Here is a 17503-nt window from a genome sequence, read left to right as displayed (position 1 = left end):
CCTGATGGAGGAGGTTTAAAAGAGAGCATTCCAAACCTTCCTCCAGAATGTCTGTACAGCCACAGGAAAAATCCTCTTGTGAGTCCTGACTAACTTAGCACCTGCCCCATGGGGGGCTGCAGTGGGTGGCCTTTCCATTAGATCTAAAATAACTTATTATAATACAATAAAATAATTCTGTACTGATTACTGGTACCCATAACAATAGCAGTTGCCACAAACAGTGAAACTTGCATGGCCTTGTGAGTTTTCCAGGTTGAGAGAGAAGGCAGCTAATATTGGTAAGAATAGGTTGCCTGTTGATTACTTAAGCCTCTCCTCTGACTCGTAGCAAAGTGCACCTTTGTCTGTGCTTAAGCCAACCTGAGATTTTGGCAAGCTTAAGAGGTCACGTAGCTTTTAATTCCTTGCCCAGCAGCCACTTTTCATCCCCCTTGGAATTCCCCCACCTACTCACACATGACAGGCTGTGACCCTAAGCAGTTTTTTTCCACCTGTGCAATTCCCAGTTGATCAATGTCCTGAATCTGGCCTCAGCGTTAACGTTGCTTTTGTGTGTCTCCAGAGGCTTGCCCTGATGTACAGAATGCAAGTAGCAAACATTGACAAGTTTGAGGAGAAGCTGCGGGCAGCTGAGGAAGAGCTGAGCATTGACCTGAAGGACAGGATCCCAGTTTCCTACAAGCGCACTGGCTTCTTTGGAAAGTATGACATATTTAGAAGAAAGCTCCTCCACCATTGCAAGGCACTGTCTGCCCCACCCTCCATTTCTTGCCTTTCTCTCTCCACCCCACCATGCCCTCTGTGCTTCTTCCTCTTGCTTGCCGTGGCTGTGTGTACAGTGTCTCCAAGCAGCCTTCCCTGACCTGACACTTTTCAGATGCTTTGGACTACAACTGCCATTAGGCTCAGCTAACAGAACTGTGCTGGCTTGGGCTGGCAGGAGTTGTAGTCCAAACTATCAGGAGGGTGCCAGCTTGGCAAAGCATGTCCTAAAAAGAGTTGGTGGCCTAGATTGGGACACCAGCAGCCACCACAAACCACAAATGTGTGAAACGCATGACACACACCACTTCCTGCGTTTAGCCAGCTAGGAGGTGACTTTGCCTGCTTCGGAACTTAATTGTATGACTTAGCTCTGTGAGATTTTCCATGGGAATAGCAAGGGAAGGGGCTGTGGATTGGGGCAACCACAACCCAGCCTAAGCACCATAGACTTACAAAAGTATTTTCTTGTGAAAAGTGTGCCAATCAATTTTCCCAGTGAATACTGCAGGGTGGCTTGGTGAACATGGCAATGATCATAGTGTGGGGGATCCAATGGAGATAATGCCTTAACAGCCTCCCACACGGTATTATCTTTGGCTTATAAAAATAAACTCCCAAGCGTTTGCCCATTAAGACAACAGCCGACTGTACCTTTGGCGGACACTGACTCATAGGCCCCATGCTGAGCAGAAATGTTTTGCTAATCAAACCCCAAATGTCAATGTGAAGCAAGTGCTCCCATTAAACTATGGACTTTGTTATGCAGAACCCCACATCCTTTGTCACAAGGATTTTGCAAAGGCTAAAGCTGTTAATACTGATGTAAAGTCAGAATGGGAATTGATGCTGAGAACAGGAGGAGGGCAGAAGCTTCTACAGATGCAGGAATGCTGGCTTGGAACGTTTGTTTCTCCTTAATGATGGCAAGAGCCAGCTCTTCTTGTGGTCTTCTTTCTGCTGCTGCAGCAGCTTTTATCCACACAAAAAAAACGATTTATGGAATCTTGTCATCTCTGGCTGACGAGCTTCTCTTGTAATAAGAATGGAAGGAGGCCTATAAACCATTCTGTTCCAGGGCCAGGCTTGGCTTTCTGAGGAGACTATGAAAAGAGTTTCATGGGCAAAACATTTCTGGGTTTGTGGGGAGGAAGGTTTTTTATTCACTCTCCCCATTGTGCTTTACTTTCAGAGCTGACAGGCAAACTAAATTATTGACTGACTTACATAGGAAGCTGCCTTAAACTGAGTCGAGTCACACCATTGGTCTGACTGGCAGCGTCTCTCCAGGGTTTTAGGCAGGGGTCTTTCCCCGTCCTACCTATAGTTGTCAGGAATTGAAACCTGGGGCCTTCTGCATACAAAACAGATGCTCAGCCACTGAACTATGACACTTCCAGGAGCCAGGATAAAGAACGTCCGAAGTCCTCTCCATGGATCCCTTCAACATGAGCTACTGGCTGCAGATCGATTGATGCTTTCTTCCACCATTACCTTATTTTCCATTTGGAATGTAGACTTTGTAGAAGCTACCCTTGTGCTGCTTTCACTGTTGAATCTGTGCCTTAACCACCACATGTAATTATTTTTGGTGGGTATTTTAAAAAAATAACTTTTGCTTTAATCACTTGGCAATCTTGCATTGTGAAAGGTTGGTTATTTACCTGAAAGTTGCAGTCATTGAGAGTTGTGACTTGAATGAGGATGGTATTAAATCCTTTGGCTACCTCTAGCACTCCCAGCAGCCCACCACTTTCCCTACCTATGCCCACTGAATCTCAGACACCTGAGGACATTGTTCTACATGCTGGCCTTGAGGCCTGCTTTCCACGACAGTCGCTCAGAGGAGCTGGTCTGAAGCACTTCCCTAACTTGGGGAAGGGCCTTAGCTCATTGGTAGAGCAACTGCTTTGCATATGGAAAATTGAAAGTTCAGTCCCCACTGGTGTCTCCAGGTAGGGCTGGAAATGACCCTGCCTGAAATGCTGGAGAGATGTTCCCAGTCAGTGGAGACAATTGAGCTAGATGTGCCAGTAGACTCTGAGTAAGGCAGCTTCCTAGGTTTCCCTATGTTTCAATGGAGCAATCTGCCCAGAGTCAGAGACAACACACATTCTCTGTTAGCGACATTTGTTTGGAAACCCCCCCCCAAAGCTTTATTGAAATTAATGCCAGCTGCACATTAACGCTTGAGAGTGAGAGCACAGAAGATGCCCCTTTATACTGCCCCCAAAGCTCATTGGGCTCTTAACCTGTTCTTTGATTTAGACAGGCTCCTTCCCCCCCCAAAAAAAGCTGTACTCCAGATGTTGCAAGACTACAGCTCCTATCATCCCTAACCTGGCTGATGGGAATTGCAGCTGAAGCGCCACAGCTTTCCTGTCCCTGCGTCTTGAAACATTGCCATAGCTGCACTCCTGTCCCACAAATACAGTACTGGCTATATTTTTGTCCGTTCATAACCAATACAGCAGTTGCTTAGGTCTGACCCTGGTTTGCTGTTGTCTTTGCAGTGTCCTCTATGCCCTGGGGATGGCTGCTGTGGGTGTTGGCATCCTGTGGTACATCTTTCGCCTGGCCGGGATGGCAGGAAGGGAAGGAGGCTTCAGTGCCTTTGTAAGTAGTTCTCCCTCCTGCTTTGTTTTGGGTGGGCCTGGCTTCTTCTTCCCTCCCCCAGCAAAGTCAACAGCGGATGAGAATTAAGCTGTGCCAAAGGCTGGGCGGCCCTGTGCTATGTCTTGCTGCTTTTCCTATCAGCTGACGGAACTTTACAGTATTTGGCCTCATGGGTGGGGTGGTGGAGGGGGGACGTCCTCTGTCCCTCTAGGCTGGGAAGGCTGAGCTCAGGGAATCTGCAGGGCAGTTCTCTGCTGTTTTCAGGGCTCACTAATGACTTGCAGCTGGGAATGGCATTTCTTTTGCTTTTGTCTTGCCAGCAAATCTCGCATGCAGCAGCGAACACAAATCCCTTGCTTTTAGCAAAATAACTTTTTTCAGTCTTTAAAGCTGCCTAAGCTTTTTGGACTGTGCTGTGAGCTGGCCTTCATACCTCCTGTCACATGCCTCCCTCCCAGCATCAGCCAAACCCCTGCCGCTCGGTCAGCTGAGGGGAAGGATGGTGATTTCTGTCTGCCTGCCTGCCTGCCTGCTTGGGAGGGGCTGGGGGAGGTGGCAGTGGGCTGAAAAAAATGTTCTGCAGTTCAATAGCCCAGCCAGCTCTGCCCTACTCCCTTTACTTCATAGCTGTGGAAGTTCCCAAGGCTTCCTCTGTACTTCCTTTAGGTGGGTGACACCCCTGGCACTTTTATTGATGCACTTCCAAGCTTGTGGCCTGCTGTAAGCTTAGTTGAAAAGCCAACATTAGTAGCTGTTTTCAGCAAAGGATAATGAGCAGTTATGCAGAGGCTGTTTAGCTAAATTGTTGTTTTGTCTGTCGCTGTGGTTTAATGGAGGCTAGAATGCAGTGCCTGTTGCTTTTGAGGTCCCTGTTGTTCTGTTCGCCCTCTTCTCCCCCTGCCACCATAAAAAAAGCCCCACCACCAAATCTCTTGCATAAGCAGCATTCTGAAAGCCAGGGAATTGAGTGCATCATGCTGCCATTTTGGTGGAGTAGTCGCCAGCCCGGCTAGCGAAACTAAAATTACAAGAGAGGAGTTCTAGAGAGCTCCTTCCATCTGATTTCTCTGTCTGTAGAAAGAGGGTGACGGCAGCAATTGTTTGAGGCATCCCTCCAGCTTACTACTAACATTAAAACCTATATCAAGATAGCAGCTGAGTGAGTGGAACCACAGCCCTACTTACCTAAAGCAGAAAATAGAACAGAAAGGCAAATAAATGGTCTGCCCTGTGGAGGATGGCACATGGGCCCTGCCAAATGCAGCGTGAGCACTTCATTGCTCAGTGAACTGCTCTTCCTCCAAGCTCATAAGAATCAGGGCTTTGTATAACCCCTGTTTTTCTTTATTTGGCCATATCTTTCTCTCTCTCTCTCCCCTTCACCCTGCCCACCCCTCAACAGAGTCAGCTGAAGATGGCCCGCTTCACTATTGTGCATGGGAAATCTGGGAAAGGGATCAGCTTCAAGGATGTAGCAGGAATGCATGAGGCCAAAATGGAGGTCAAGGAATTTGTGGATTATCTGAAGGTAAGACAAGTGCTGGCAAGTGCAGCTGGGGAGTTGGGAATGGGAGGGATTGAGTGGGCAATGCTGTGAATCCAGTAATGCAAGTGTGGGGAACCTTTGGCCCTCCAGGTGTTCCGGCACTACAACTCCCATCATCTGTTGGCTATGCTTGCTTGATTTACCCTGTGAGTGGGACCTTTTATTTGTAGCGTATTTGTTTTTTTGGTCACACTTGCCCCAGGATTCTTGGGGATGGGGTATCCTTTTTCAAATAGCACTCTTTTCATTATGCCTTTTCCATCACACTATTAGCTATAGGCCTCATGAGTAGTAGTGGGCCTGCTTCTTTGTGGTGCAGGGGCAGAGGGCCCGTCTCTGAGCAAGGGGTGTGGTGCGGCTGAATGGGCAACCATCTTGTCTTCCCAGCCACTAAAGGACATGAGGGGGTGTTTCTTTTTGCATGCTGTCATACATGTGGGAAAGAACATCAGTGGAAGTTTGTGATTTGCTTCCTCCAAGAGAAGATGCAGAATGAGTATGCAGCTTAAAAAAAGTTTTTTCCTCCTCCCACTCCTAGAGCCCAGATCGTTACCTACAGCTTGGTGCTAAAGTTCCCAAAGGTGCCCTGTTGCTTGGACCACCAGGCTGTGGCAAGACCTTGTTGGCAAAAGCTGTTGCTACTGAGGCCCAGGTGCCATTCCTGGCGATAGCTGGCTCTGAGTTTGTGGAGGTGATAGGAGGTAAGTCCTGGGGCGGGGAGGCTGGATTCACTTAGAGGTGGTGTGTGTATTTTTATTTTTTTTAATCTTTGCTTCTTCAGCAGTCAGTTTTGATTTATTTAACAGAGCCAGCTAGGTGTGAGGCATTGTACAGAAGGAATGTGGTCCTTGCAATCTGTTTCTGTGGAGCAGAACTTGACTCGGGGTTCTCAACCCCCAGGAAGGCGGCCTGAGCAAGATTCCAGGCATCCACTCAAGGGGAAACGCAGTAGCTGAATAGGGATGGTGTATATCTGGGTAGATGTAAACACCTTCCCTCCCTAGCCCACTACAGTTTCCTTTCCACAGTTGATCAAAAGGCAGAGGGGTCTCTCTCCTTGGTGAGAGCTGGAAGGAGGACTCTGTGGGAGTCTGCTCAGCTTTCCCCTGAAACAAGCAAACAAACAAAAAGTGTGTTCCTGTGGGCTTAATGAAAATGTGGCTTACCAGGAAGAAAGCTTTGTTCTCAGTTAGTTTATTTGTAGGAAACTTTGAAGCCCTCTCACAGAGACTGCTGCAGTACGGGGGCAGTACGGCATTTTCACTGACTGATCTAATACATACATACATACATACATATATACATATATACATATACATATACATATACACATATACACATATACATACAAATACACACACACACAGAGAGAGAGAGAGAGAGAGAGTGTTCCCCTCTTGACACCAATTCTGCTGCTCTTCCTTTCTTCCACTCTGCTCAACTTCTGACCCTGGAACTTTCTAACTGAGACACCCAGTTCTGAATGGAGGGCTGCAGAAAATCCTTTTGGAGGAGCCATCCTAGTCCAGTCAAAGGCACCCTGGAAAAAAAGTTGGGGGCTTCTTGTTTCCTGGTCTGCTGTTGGGCAGCAAATATCCTCCTAGTTCGATTTGGTTTCTTGTTGCTGCTGCGATCTCTGCTGGCACCTGAAACCAGGCAGCCCTCTGATAACCTACAACATAATAGCATATTTGAGCCTTGCTGGATCAGGCCAATGGCTCATCTAGTTCAGTATCCTGTTCTCACAGTGACCAACTAAATGCCTATAGGAAGCCTGCAAGTGGGATTCAAGCACCAGAGCACCTATGATTTCCAGCTACTTTTATTAGCAACAAGGGCACTGTAGGCCTGTTGGACAAAGCACAACCAGCAGCCTTGGGACATATTTAAGATTCACCCTGGCAGAAGCTTGCGAGGGCCCAGATTCAGGAAGCAGAGCATGAAGCTATTTATTAGAATGGATTTGTTCTCTCTTCTCCTTCCCCCCTCCCCCTGCTCCCTTCTGTAGGACTTGGGGCTGCTCGCGTGCGGAGCCTCTTCAAAGAAGCCCGAGCCCGTGCACCCTGCATCGTCTACATTGATGAAATCGATGCTGTGGGGAAGAAACGCTCCACAAACATGTCTGGCTTCTCCAACACAGAGGAAGAGCAAACCTTAAACCAGCTGCTAGTAGAAATGGATGGTCAGTAGCTCAGGCGCATTCTCCAGTCTTGCTTTCTTCCTTGGCTTGTGGTCAGAAATATTTCCCCTTTCTCTACTCCAGGAAGAAAACTCTCCTCCTACTGTTGCCATGGTATTACTCACAGAAGATGGCAGCTCAAGCATGCCCCCACCCGCTCCCTGCCTTTCTCCCCCTTTTTTCCTTTATTGCTAAGCTTCTCTCTGTTGCCCAAGTACTCCCAGATTCTCCAAAGAGTTCCAAACTCTCCTTGTCACATTTGATGTTGCCACCCCCCGCCCACTGTCCAGTTTGACTTCGACCTGCATCCAGAAAGGGAGGGTCACAGTTGTAGGTTACAGGCAGGCCACTCCAAATAAGATTAGTTAGATGTGGTAAGCAATGATATAACTCTAATAAATGCATAAAAATTTTCCCAAGATGGGTAAGTTTAAAGCCTGTTTACTTGGAAAAGAAAGATTGGATGCAGAGGGGCAGAAGCAGATACAGTTAGTTCCTTCTGCTCTTGTCTAACTTTCTGCCTTCAGTCCTTCAGCCAGTGCAACCCCACCCCCACCCCCTGGTAAGGAAGAGCAAAACTTTGGCCACTCCCACTGCTCTCTTCTCCCAGCTCTGCCTACTGTCTTTCGGACCTGGCAGCAAGAAGCAAGAGAGATTCTCGTTTGGTTGCTAGGTTTCTTTTGGTTGCTTATTGCATGCCTTGTGTGTTACTGCTATCACTGGGTCTCTTGGTAGGGACTCAAGGTATTGAGACTGGACCCATTGGTGGGTTCTTAAAACTCTCTGAAATGTACCACCTGGCTGGTTTTCCGCTTGTGTGCACAAGTGTGTGCACGTATGTGTCTGTAGCTCTAGAATTTCCTGTTCCCTAAGCTCTCTTGGGGAAAATATTTTCAGGTACTCCCTAGGGCAGGGATAGGGAACCTGTGGTCCTCCAGATTATGTTGGACACCAACTGCCATCAGTCCTAGCCAGCAATGGACAGACATGATATCCAGCAACATCTGGAGCTCCACAGGATCCCCAACCCTGCCTGAAATAAGTACAACATTTAGGGGAAGGCCGATGCTAAGAAGCACCAAGCGGTGCTGGAAAGGTGGCCCAAGACTTCAAGCCTTAGCTAGCCTTTTGCTTCAGCTGGTGTCTGTCTGGGAGAAGGCCACTTCAGAAGTGCCTTGGCTGGGAGCCAGCTGAAGCTTCATCTGGCCCGAGCATAGCAGTCTGCGGTGTGCTTGACAGACCCAGGCAGCGTCTTTGTCTCTAATATTGATGCAGCCACTCTGTACTGCTAGTGTAGCTGAAACTAGATGAGTGAGGTTGAAACGATGTGCTTTTAAAAGAGTCTCTGCTAAAGCACGAAAGCTGGCTGATTAGAATGAACTGAGCTGAACTAAGGAACATGAGGAAAGCAGCTCCTGTGAGGAACAGTTGAAAGAGCCAAGTATGTTCAGCTTGGGGAAGGGAAGGTTGGGGGAAGACATGATCACAGTCTTAAAATATAGGAAGGGCTGTCATTCAGGAGAGCATGGAGCAGACTTGCTCTCTTTTCCTCCAAGGGTGAGGAGGTCTAGAATGAATGGGCAAAAAGTACAGAGTTGCAGTTTTTAGCTGAACTTTAGGAGAAAGTTCTGAATGGCAAGAACTGTTTGACAACAGAACAGACTCTGCCTTGGGAGGTGGCAGACTGTCCTTCTCTGGGCATATTGAATTACAGCCTGGGTGGTCACCTGTCAGGGATGTTGTGCTTGCATTCTGCATTGCAGGTCCTGGATTGAGCCAGAGGCAGACTAGTTGACCTCTAAGGTCCCTTCCATCACAAAGATTATATGAAGAGTGTGTGTATGTGCGCGCATGCTCACATGCAATGTTAACTCTGCCATACAGCTTTGAGCATGATTGGTCCATTCTCCATGCACATACTGATCTTGGGCTCTACTAAATCTTGGATTTGAGCCTTGCTTTTCCCAAAAATTGAATAATCTTCCACCAGATGGTCAGAAGCCTCCCTGCTCTCAGCTAAAGTGTGCAAGCAGTCGACCACTCTTCATCCCGGAATAGAAGGTTGCTTGCTTTGTTAAATTTGCCATACTTTGGGTGGAAACAGAAGTGTATGCATATCCCAGTAGGTTGAGAGAGCCTGGGTAGTTGTGTAACAGGGAGAGCACCTGTTAGATCCAGAATTGCTTCCTTTCATTCTGCCCTTTGTGCCCTGGGAGTGGGGGAGGCAGCTCCTCTCCAGGAGTCTTGTTGCCTTAATCACTCTCCGTTGCCAGTTCAGTCATGTTGAAGCTAGGGGTGTTGATTTGGGGGAGGGCGGAGAATAGATTGACAAGGGGTCACAGGATTATAAAAGGCTCAGTCTGGAGCCTTGCACTCCCAGGCCTTGTTCTGATGGTGTGTCTTTGGCGAGCACTGGAAAGCTTGTTGTGTTTGGTGATGGATCTGCTGGTTGTCTGATCTATTTTGGGAGCACTTCTTCCCAGGAGCAAAGCAGCTAATGTTCTGCTTGCACTAATCTTGCCATAGGAATGAAGCTGCTTAGCCCACGTGACTGACTCCCAGCGCCTCTATTTCCTTCCTTCTTGCCTTGCAAAATACCCTGACAGACTGATGCACAGTTGTGCTTTGTTGTCTTCTGGAATTTGCCTCCACAGCATCCTGCAAGGAGGCAGAAGTGAGGCTCATTAGGTAGCAGCATGCAGTAGGAGAGTGGACCTCTGGGTTATCTGGAGGATAAATCCCTTGGGTGAGCTATTGTGCTCATCTCTTGGGCAGCGTGGGGAGAGTATGCCCCTGCTGCCCCCACTCTAAGGCAGCAGTGTGTGCTTCTGCGGTTCAAGCAAGGAAGAAGCCTAGCTATATCTGCCTCATGCCAAGAGCTTCCTGTGTAGCTTTGTATTTGGCTGGCTGCATTGCCCCACAGCTGTGGTCATGCCATTTAAAGATGGCAGTTCTGGCAAATGCACGCTGCCGCTATATCTTCAGTATACTGACAACTGCTAGAATGCAAACTGTTAACATAATTGTGAGAGAAGTTGCATCAATGGATTAACAAATAAGTTGTATGAGTGCTGGTCACATTTGAGTCTAGCGGGCTTCAGTGTCTTCTGCAATTCAGGGATTGGAATTGTAAGGACAGGACAATTAAAAAAATATATTTCTGTGTGTTCTTAGTTGAATAAAATGTGCAATAAACCATTTAAAGGAGGACATTGTGTCCAGATCTCTAGCGTTCTGGCATTTATATAATCCACATGAGTCAATTTTCGCTAGATAGGTCCATGAGCACCTGCTTGATTGCAGCCTCTCCTTTCCCCGCCCACGACCTTGCATATTAAAGCATGTTTGTGTACATTTGACCTCTCATGCAGGGAAATGTCTCTCTCTGGAGCTTCTTGCACAGGTGGCACATTCCATTCACTTCTGCTCTTCACATTTTTCTCTGTTGCAGGCATGGGGACCACCGATCATGTCATAGTGCTAGCATCCACCAACCGGGCAGATATCTTGGACAATGCTCTCATGAGACCTGGGAGGCTTGACCGCCACATTTTTATTGATCTGCCTACTCTGCAGGTATTATTTGGACCCACCTCTGCTGTGACTCTTGGATTCTGTGATTAAGGTATTGGGCAGTGGCAAAGGCTAGGCAGTGGATAGTGGGCACTTTTCTTCTTTAGTATTTGACTCACAAGTGGTGCACTCAATCCCAGGAACTGGATTCACTCCATTGTTGGTTTTCTGCTATAAGGGTGTTTCTGTTGCTTCCCGTTGGAGCTCTAGCAGAATCTCGGCTTTGTGAATGGTGCATTCAGATTGCAGGCCTACATGAGCTCAGTAAACCTATAAAACCAGGTCTGCTGGGTTTATGTTGACCCACAATTGGAAGAGCACGAACCATAAAGTTCAGTAGTCAGTGTCAATTGGACAGTCAGGAACTGTGAGGTTTTCCACACAAGGTTACTTAAAACAACAACAACAACAACAACAACAACAACAACAACAACAACAACTTTTGTGCTAAGGAAAGGAACTGGTTATGCGAGAGGCACCTTTACTCCAGTAATAGTTCTCAGAACATGACCCTTGTGCCTTTGCTGTGGTGCTTTTAAGCAAAGGACCAAATGCTTTCAATCAGATTTGTGTGTGTAGATGGATGCAGATTCACACGGTATGAATTTGTGCATTTAGAACTCTTAAGGCAGGCTTGGCCTGACTTCAGTCTTGCGTGGTCTGCTTTTTAAAAACACACACACAACTGAAATCTCTGTGGTTCAAGCATGTGTTTTTTTTATAAAAAAAAAAACCCTCAGAGCTTAAAATAGCTCCCTGCTTGCATCCCTAGGTATTTGACTGCTAGCCAGGTAGAAAAGAGTATTGCGTGTTTCCAGAAGACATTTGGGGCTTCTTGTGATCTCAGTAGGCAGAGTTAAGTGCACACAGTGGGAAGCATAGAAAACGGCCCAAAGAAAAGGAACCTCCTTGTCCTCCTCCTCCTCTCCCCTCCATTAATCCTATGTAAGGTTTCCTTCTCTCCCCACTGCCCTCCCCGGAACAGCTCATAAATGGCTGCATCCGCTTGGGCGGTAAGCAGGACCTGAATTGAGATGAGGGTTTTCCTTTTTAAACAGCAGCAGCATCCCCTCCTCCCATCTGGGGCTTCGCTATCCTCCTGCTCCTCCAGGTTTTCGCTTAAAATACCTCAAATGCCTGATACGATCTGGCACCGGAAAAGTGAGCTGTGCAGCTGCCTTGAAGGAGGAAGGAGAAGGAAATCCTGGCAGCTGAGCCCACTGCTTTAATCAGGACCGCCTGGACCAGCTGAATGAGTCACTTGCTGGCCTGTAGCCAGCTAGATCTGGCCCCCTCACCCCTATTGCAAATTGCCTCTCTTCATTCAAGGAGAGGGGAGCATCTGCAAAGCCCCAATTCTCTCTCCCTCTCCCTCTGTCCGTCTCCCCCCACCCCCACCCCCCGCCTGCCCGCTCAGTCATGCAAGTGCTATGATGATAGAAACATTAAGGAATAAATCAAAATTAATAGGAGGGGGGTATAGTGAGAGGAATGACCTTTGGAGGGAAGAGCCAATGACTTCTTGCAATGACTTCTTTACATCTGTCCTGCATTTGAAAGAAGCCGTGGAAATATCCAGAGCCTTGAAAGATAGGCAAGCAAGAGGTCTCTGCCCCCTGGTGGCTTTGCCTTGTAATAATCATGGCTTTGCCAAGCATGGCATCTTCCGTTGAGTAGAGATTCCTTCTTTCAGAAATCCTGCTTTTGAAGCAGCAACAACCCCAAATGCATGGTGAGCCTTGTTGGGGTGGCAATCTACTCCAGCTCCTCTTCAGGCCTCTCCCAAAAGGCATCTTGATTTGAGCCTACAACAGGGGTAGCAGCCCTGCCTCATATTGCTGGTCTGCAACTTGCGTCATGACCATTGCCTCTGCTGGCTGAGGCTGGCAGGAACATCTGGAGGGCACTCTGTTCACTACCACTTGCCTACAGTCTGTATTTTCAATAGAAACTACTCAGGTTCTGTGGGGCAGCGTGCATTTTTCTACACACACGGGCACACAGGCTTTTAAAAATGCTTTAAAAAATCTTATATTTTTAGACTATGTTGTGGACTCCTGTCCTTTTGCCTTGCCACTTCTCTCTCCTTTCAGTTGCTTTATCGCAAGCTAAGGAGGATGCTCAGTGTTCTCAAGCCAAAGCCCACGTCCTAGTGAGACTACCCACTACACCACACTGGCTCCAATAGTTTTTGGATGGTTTATGCATGTTTTGACATAGGGATGATAGCAATCTTCTGTAAAGTCTAGAGAAGCAGTTGCAGGGGTGGCTGAAGGTCTACCTGGTCCATCATTCTTTGCAAGAATAAGTAATAAACAAATAAGAATAAATAAGCAGGAAGGCTGTGAACCTGGGACTCCCTTCTACCCACCCTTCTGCTTTTAGAGGACAAGGTGATGTCAGCATCTTCCTTTCTTCTGATGCCCATTTGTGCCCTTCAGCATCAGCTGCGCCATGCAAAACTGCTCTGTCTTGTTCCTTGCAGGAGAGGCGGGAGATCTTTGAGCAGCACCTGAAGGGCCTGAAGCTGTCTCAGGCTGGCACTTTTTATTCCCAGCGCTTGGCTGAGCTCACTCCGGGGTTCAGTGGTATGTAAGAGCAGCTGTTTGTCTGGTTTTCCTTTGTTTTGTTGTTGTTGCTGTTTGCATCCAGCCACATGTTAGCAATCTCTGTAGCGCACTTTGGTCGTGTATGGCTTGGCTACCTTCCACCCGGCTGCTTCCTTCCAATGCTGCTGTGTGTGATGTGAAAGAAAAGAGGGCCAAAGCCCCCCCCCCCCCCGCTGTAGTTATGCTGGATGGAAATTGACACACAGACTAGTACCTAGCCTGGTTGTGCTAAATCCATGAATCGGCCAGTTTTCCAGCATTTTTGTTAGTTTTTCTTCCAATAGAGGTAGTAAAAAACAAATTGTGCTTGGCGTGTGTGACCCAGATTTTTGTGGGGTTGGAGCTGCTGCTTCTGGTTGTGCCTGCTGGAAACTTAGTAGCTGGAAAATCAGTGCAATTATCTGGGGAAATGTTTCTGCTGTCTAAAATATTTTAACTGAGCAGTTCAGCATTGGATTAGCTTGAGAGAAACGGGTAGGACATTCCTGCTTTCCTGAGCCTCTAGTCCATCTCCGAGCTCAGAACAAAGCTGTGAATTTCCTGTTTGTGGAGTATCCTCTGTGAGTTCCCCGCTGGTGGCCCCCGCTCTGCCTCTTCCGTGATTCCTTTGAGCAGCCCCCACACCACCCACATGCTCAAAACTCAGAACAGATGTGCCTTCTCCTCCCTGGAGAAACTTGTGTGATTGTGGTCAGAAGAGCCCCAGCGGGCAATGCCAAGCCCAGGCCACCCTCTCCTAAGCCCAGTTTGAGACGGCGCTTGATTAACTCATTGCTGTCCACCATGAAGCCTCTCCTTGAGGGTCACCTTGTGGTTTTGAATCTAGCATACAGAGCACAACAGCGAGAGGCTTGCAAGATCCTGCTTCTTTCTGCTTTGCATAACAGCCCCTTCCCCCCTCACTTCCTGATTCTCCCTCCTTTGTACTCTGCTTTTTAAAAACTCTTATTTGCAGAACCACTTTTTTTATTACAGTAAACTGCGACAAAGGGAAGCTGATTGAAAAGAAATTCATAGAAAGCACTAATGGTTGCCAGTAGTACCCCTAAAAAGATGTGGCAACATTCTTGACAACAGGAAGTCAAATTCAGGGAAAATAACAAATCAGAGTTAGAGATCAAGTATGTTACGTAGCCAGAGTGATAAAAAAGGGATATATTGTGGCAACAACTACATAATAAATACACTGTTAAACCTTTCAAGCCTGGAATGTCGGCTCTGCCAATCATTACCTTGACTAAAACAAAACAATCTCGTTTTTTAAAATATGTCATAGAAGCAGCTTAAAGAAGCAGCTCTGTCAGATACTAAAAATGCCCACACTTTATCAAGCAACGCTACTGAGGTTTGATACTGTTCTGTGATTTAGGGGGGAAAAGTTGCCACTGTAAAGAAGTGGGCTACAAGAGTCGAAGCAGGTACACATAGCTTCTTTACATAACCTAACAATGCCACAGGGGTGTAATGTGGGGGCATTGCATGTAATGGATTTGAAAAGTTGCAGAATCTTAACCCCAAACAAGCAGCATTTTAGGGCATCACATTCAGGTATTGAAGAGGAATCTCTTGATGCAAGTGGAGAGCAGTTAACATTCAGGTGGCATTGGACATCAGGCAAGGTGGTGCTAGCACCTCAAAGGCTGCACTGCTTCATCTTCTTTTCTTGCAACCTAAGAAAAACTGATGGCTAAAGACAGGAGGACGTTGTTGCTGTAATTATTGTTATTAAAATTGTATACCAGCCTCCCTAGGGAGCCTAGGTTGGCAGACACACAATCAAAGCATTAAAAAAATGCTCCAGTATAGACACAGACAGGGAAAAGCCTCCACTTAAAAGCCTTGTTGGAAGAGGAAAGTCTTCAGTTGGGTAGAACTGGTCCCAACCTGGGATTTGGGAGGATGGTACATCATTCTCAGGGTCCAACTGGTCATATTTTGAGGTGTTGGGAAGGAAATTTCATCCCCTCCTCATAATGGCAAGTGGTGACTTGGGCAATTTCTTCCCCTACTCCTTCCGTATTGGTGTTACAGGTTGGCTTGTTTGCTTGATTCCCCTGGAGTCACTACCTACCCTTCAGGTGCATCCTTGGGTGCAGAGTGCTGTATCATTTTTATACACCCTCTTTGAGTTCCATGGAAGATCATTGCTTGGGAGAGCATGTTGGGCTTGATAGTTACCTGCTCTGTTCCCGCTCTCTGATCCCAAGAAAACCCAATGAGTGTGTGTTGCTCTGTCTACAGGAGCAGACATAGCCAACATCTGTAATGAGGCCGCTCTCCACGCAGCAAGGGAGGGGCATAAGTCCATCGACACATTCAATTTTGAGTACGCTGTGGAGAGAGTCATTGCAGGTAAGGTTTCTTTTTGGGTGATATGTTGGTCAGTTTTCTTCAGTCTACAGTAAAGTGTCACATGATAAGGGGTTTTGCCATCATCACCAGTTTAACACAGCCAAGCTGCCAGTGGACAGCTGCAGGGTGGAGGAACATAAATGGAGTGGTGTGAATCAGGTCTGCTTAATTACAGACCACGAAGAAGCCTCTCTGTTTGGGTGTATATGTTTTACAATACCTCGGCTTTGCTGGCCTTAATGGGGGCTTTCCATGTATTGTTAGGGTCTTGCTTTGTGCATAGCCACAATCTCTGAAGACTGCCTGGTGAGTGGCAGGAGATTTTTGTGTGTTGATTTTTATCAAGGGATACATTGCTGGAATCCAACCTTTGCATATATATTTCAGCAGTTGCCTTCTCCAGAGAGAAATCTTAAGGGCTTGCCCTATCCTACATGGACCATTTATATACTCCTGTAGGGCCAAAGTTTAATAGGCTGTTTAAAAGTGGTATCAGGGTCTGAAGGATGAATTGACAGACCTGTGTTATTGCAACTATCAATGCAATAAAGAATTGTTGCTGGCTCTCTTAGGCCTTGGGTCATGATAACGGAGAGTTCTCTGACTTACAGCTGAGTATAGTGCATAAGGGGCAGAGAAAGCCTTTTCCCTTCTCAGCCTTGCAGATTAAAATAGTGGTGCACCTTAGTAGCATATCCTGGGAAATGGAATTTATGTCCTCCATCTGCCCCACAGGGACCGCTAAAAAGAGCAAAATCCTGTCGCCGGAGGAGCGGAGAGTTGTGGCATTTCATGAGTCAGGTCACACACTTGTAGGCTGGCTGTTGGAGCACACAGAGGCAGCGATGAAGGTAGATTTGCTCTCTGCCCTGAGCTTGGGACATGGGACATGGTAATCAAGAGCAGCTGATGCTTCTTGAACTCATTCTCTGCAATACAAGTTGGGCCTCTCCTTTTCTCTTTTCTTCCCTTCCCACTATCTCACAGGTTTCCATCGCTCCTCGCACCAATGCTGCCTTGGGCTTCACCCAGATCCTGCCAAGGGACCAATACCTCCTTACCAAGGATCAGCTCTTTGAGCGGATGTGCATGGCTCTGGGAGGGAGAGTTTCAGAAGCCATCACCTTTAATAAAGTCACTACAGGTGAGGAAGCCAAATATGTGCTTCATCTTGTTGACCTCCTGTCTTTCAATTGTGCTGCAGGCTTCTCTTTGTTAAATGTCCTTCCACTGTGCTTGAGCAATGAAGCCAATGAGCTTGCATAGACATTTCCCCCCCAGAATAGGAGGGGGGGTATCTTGACACTTCTGATGCATGTAGCACCACCCCTTAAGTTCTTTTTTATCCATTGCTTACTCCAGGGGCACAAGATGACCTGAGGAAGGTCACCAAGATAGCCTATTCAATGGTGAAGCAATATGGGATGGTGCCCAATGTTGGATACTTGTCCTTCCCAGAAAAGGAAAGTACCCCAGGGATAGGACGGCGTCCCTTCAGCCACGGACTCCAGCAAATTATGGACCATGTAAGTTCTCTTCATGGATATAAATCTCCAACAAAAATGCTTGCCTGTTCACAGGTTTTAAAGGACCCTGAAGCAGAGCCGTTTTGTTATGTTGCAGTTTCCCAGGGAGAATAAGGCTAATATGTGAGACTGTAACCACTAGCCCAGAGGAATTTGCAGTGTGAATGCCACTTTTCGAAGGAGAGGGCTTTGTTGCCCAGGTTGGCTTGTGTTGACCCTTGTAAACAGGATGCAAACAAGATTAGCTTGGCACTGCAAAGTGTGTGTGGTTATGGAGTAGGAAGGAGCCAAACCGCCAATCCTGAAGTCTAGCTGAACACCATCCCATGTCTTCCTA

General features: G+C 47.2%; 1 protein-coding gene across 1 annotated transcript in view; it reads left to right on the top strand.

Moving 5' to 3' along the window:
* Positions 1 to 17503, top strand: part of SPG7 (SPG7 matrix AAA peptidase subunit, paraplegin) — a 34242-nt gene that overhangs the window by 13087 nt on the left and 3652 nt on the right. Inside the window, exons 5-15 of the mRNA XM_083513621.1 lie at positions 566 to 705; positions 3279 to 3381; positions 4784 to 4909; positions 5466 to 5628; positions 6936 to 7109; positions 10558 to 10682; positions 13165 to 13267; positions 15530 to 15640; positions 16376 to 16491; positions 16628 to 16784; positions 17003 to 17166. Of these exons, the coding sequence (XP_083369747.1) occupies positions 566 to 705; positions 3279 to 3381; positions 4784 to 4909; positions 5466 to 5628; positions 6936 to 7109; positions 10558 to 10682; positions 13165 to 13267; positions 15530 to 15640; positions 16376 to 16491; positions 16628 to 16784; positions 17003 to 17166 (1482 nt within the window). The remainder of the gene's footprint in view (positions 1 to 565; positions 706 to 3278; positions 3382 to 4783; positions 4910 to 5465; positions 5629 to 6935; positions 7110 to 10557; positions 10683 to 13164; positions 13268 to 15529; positions 15641 to 16375; positions 16492 to 16627; positions 16785 to 17002; positions 17167 to 17503) is intronic.

The sequence above is a fragment of the Podarcis liolepis genome (assembly GCF_965112155.1).
Source record: "Podarcis liolepis genome assembly, chromosome: 7".
NCBI classification, from domain to species: Eukaryota; Metazoa; Chordata; class Lepidosauria; order Squamata; family Lacertidae; genus Podarcis; species Podarcis liolepis.
This window is presented reverse-complemented; position numbering and strand designations above follow the sequence as displayed.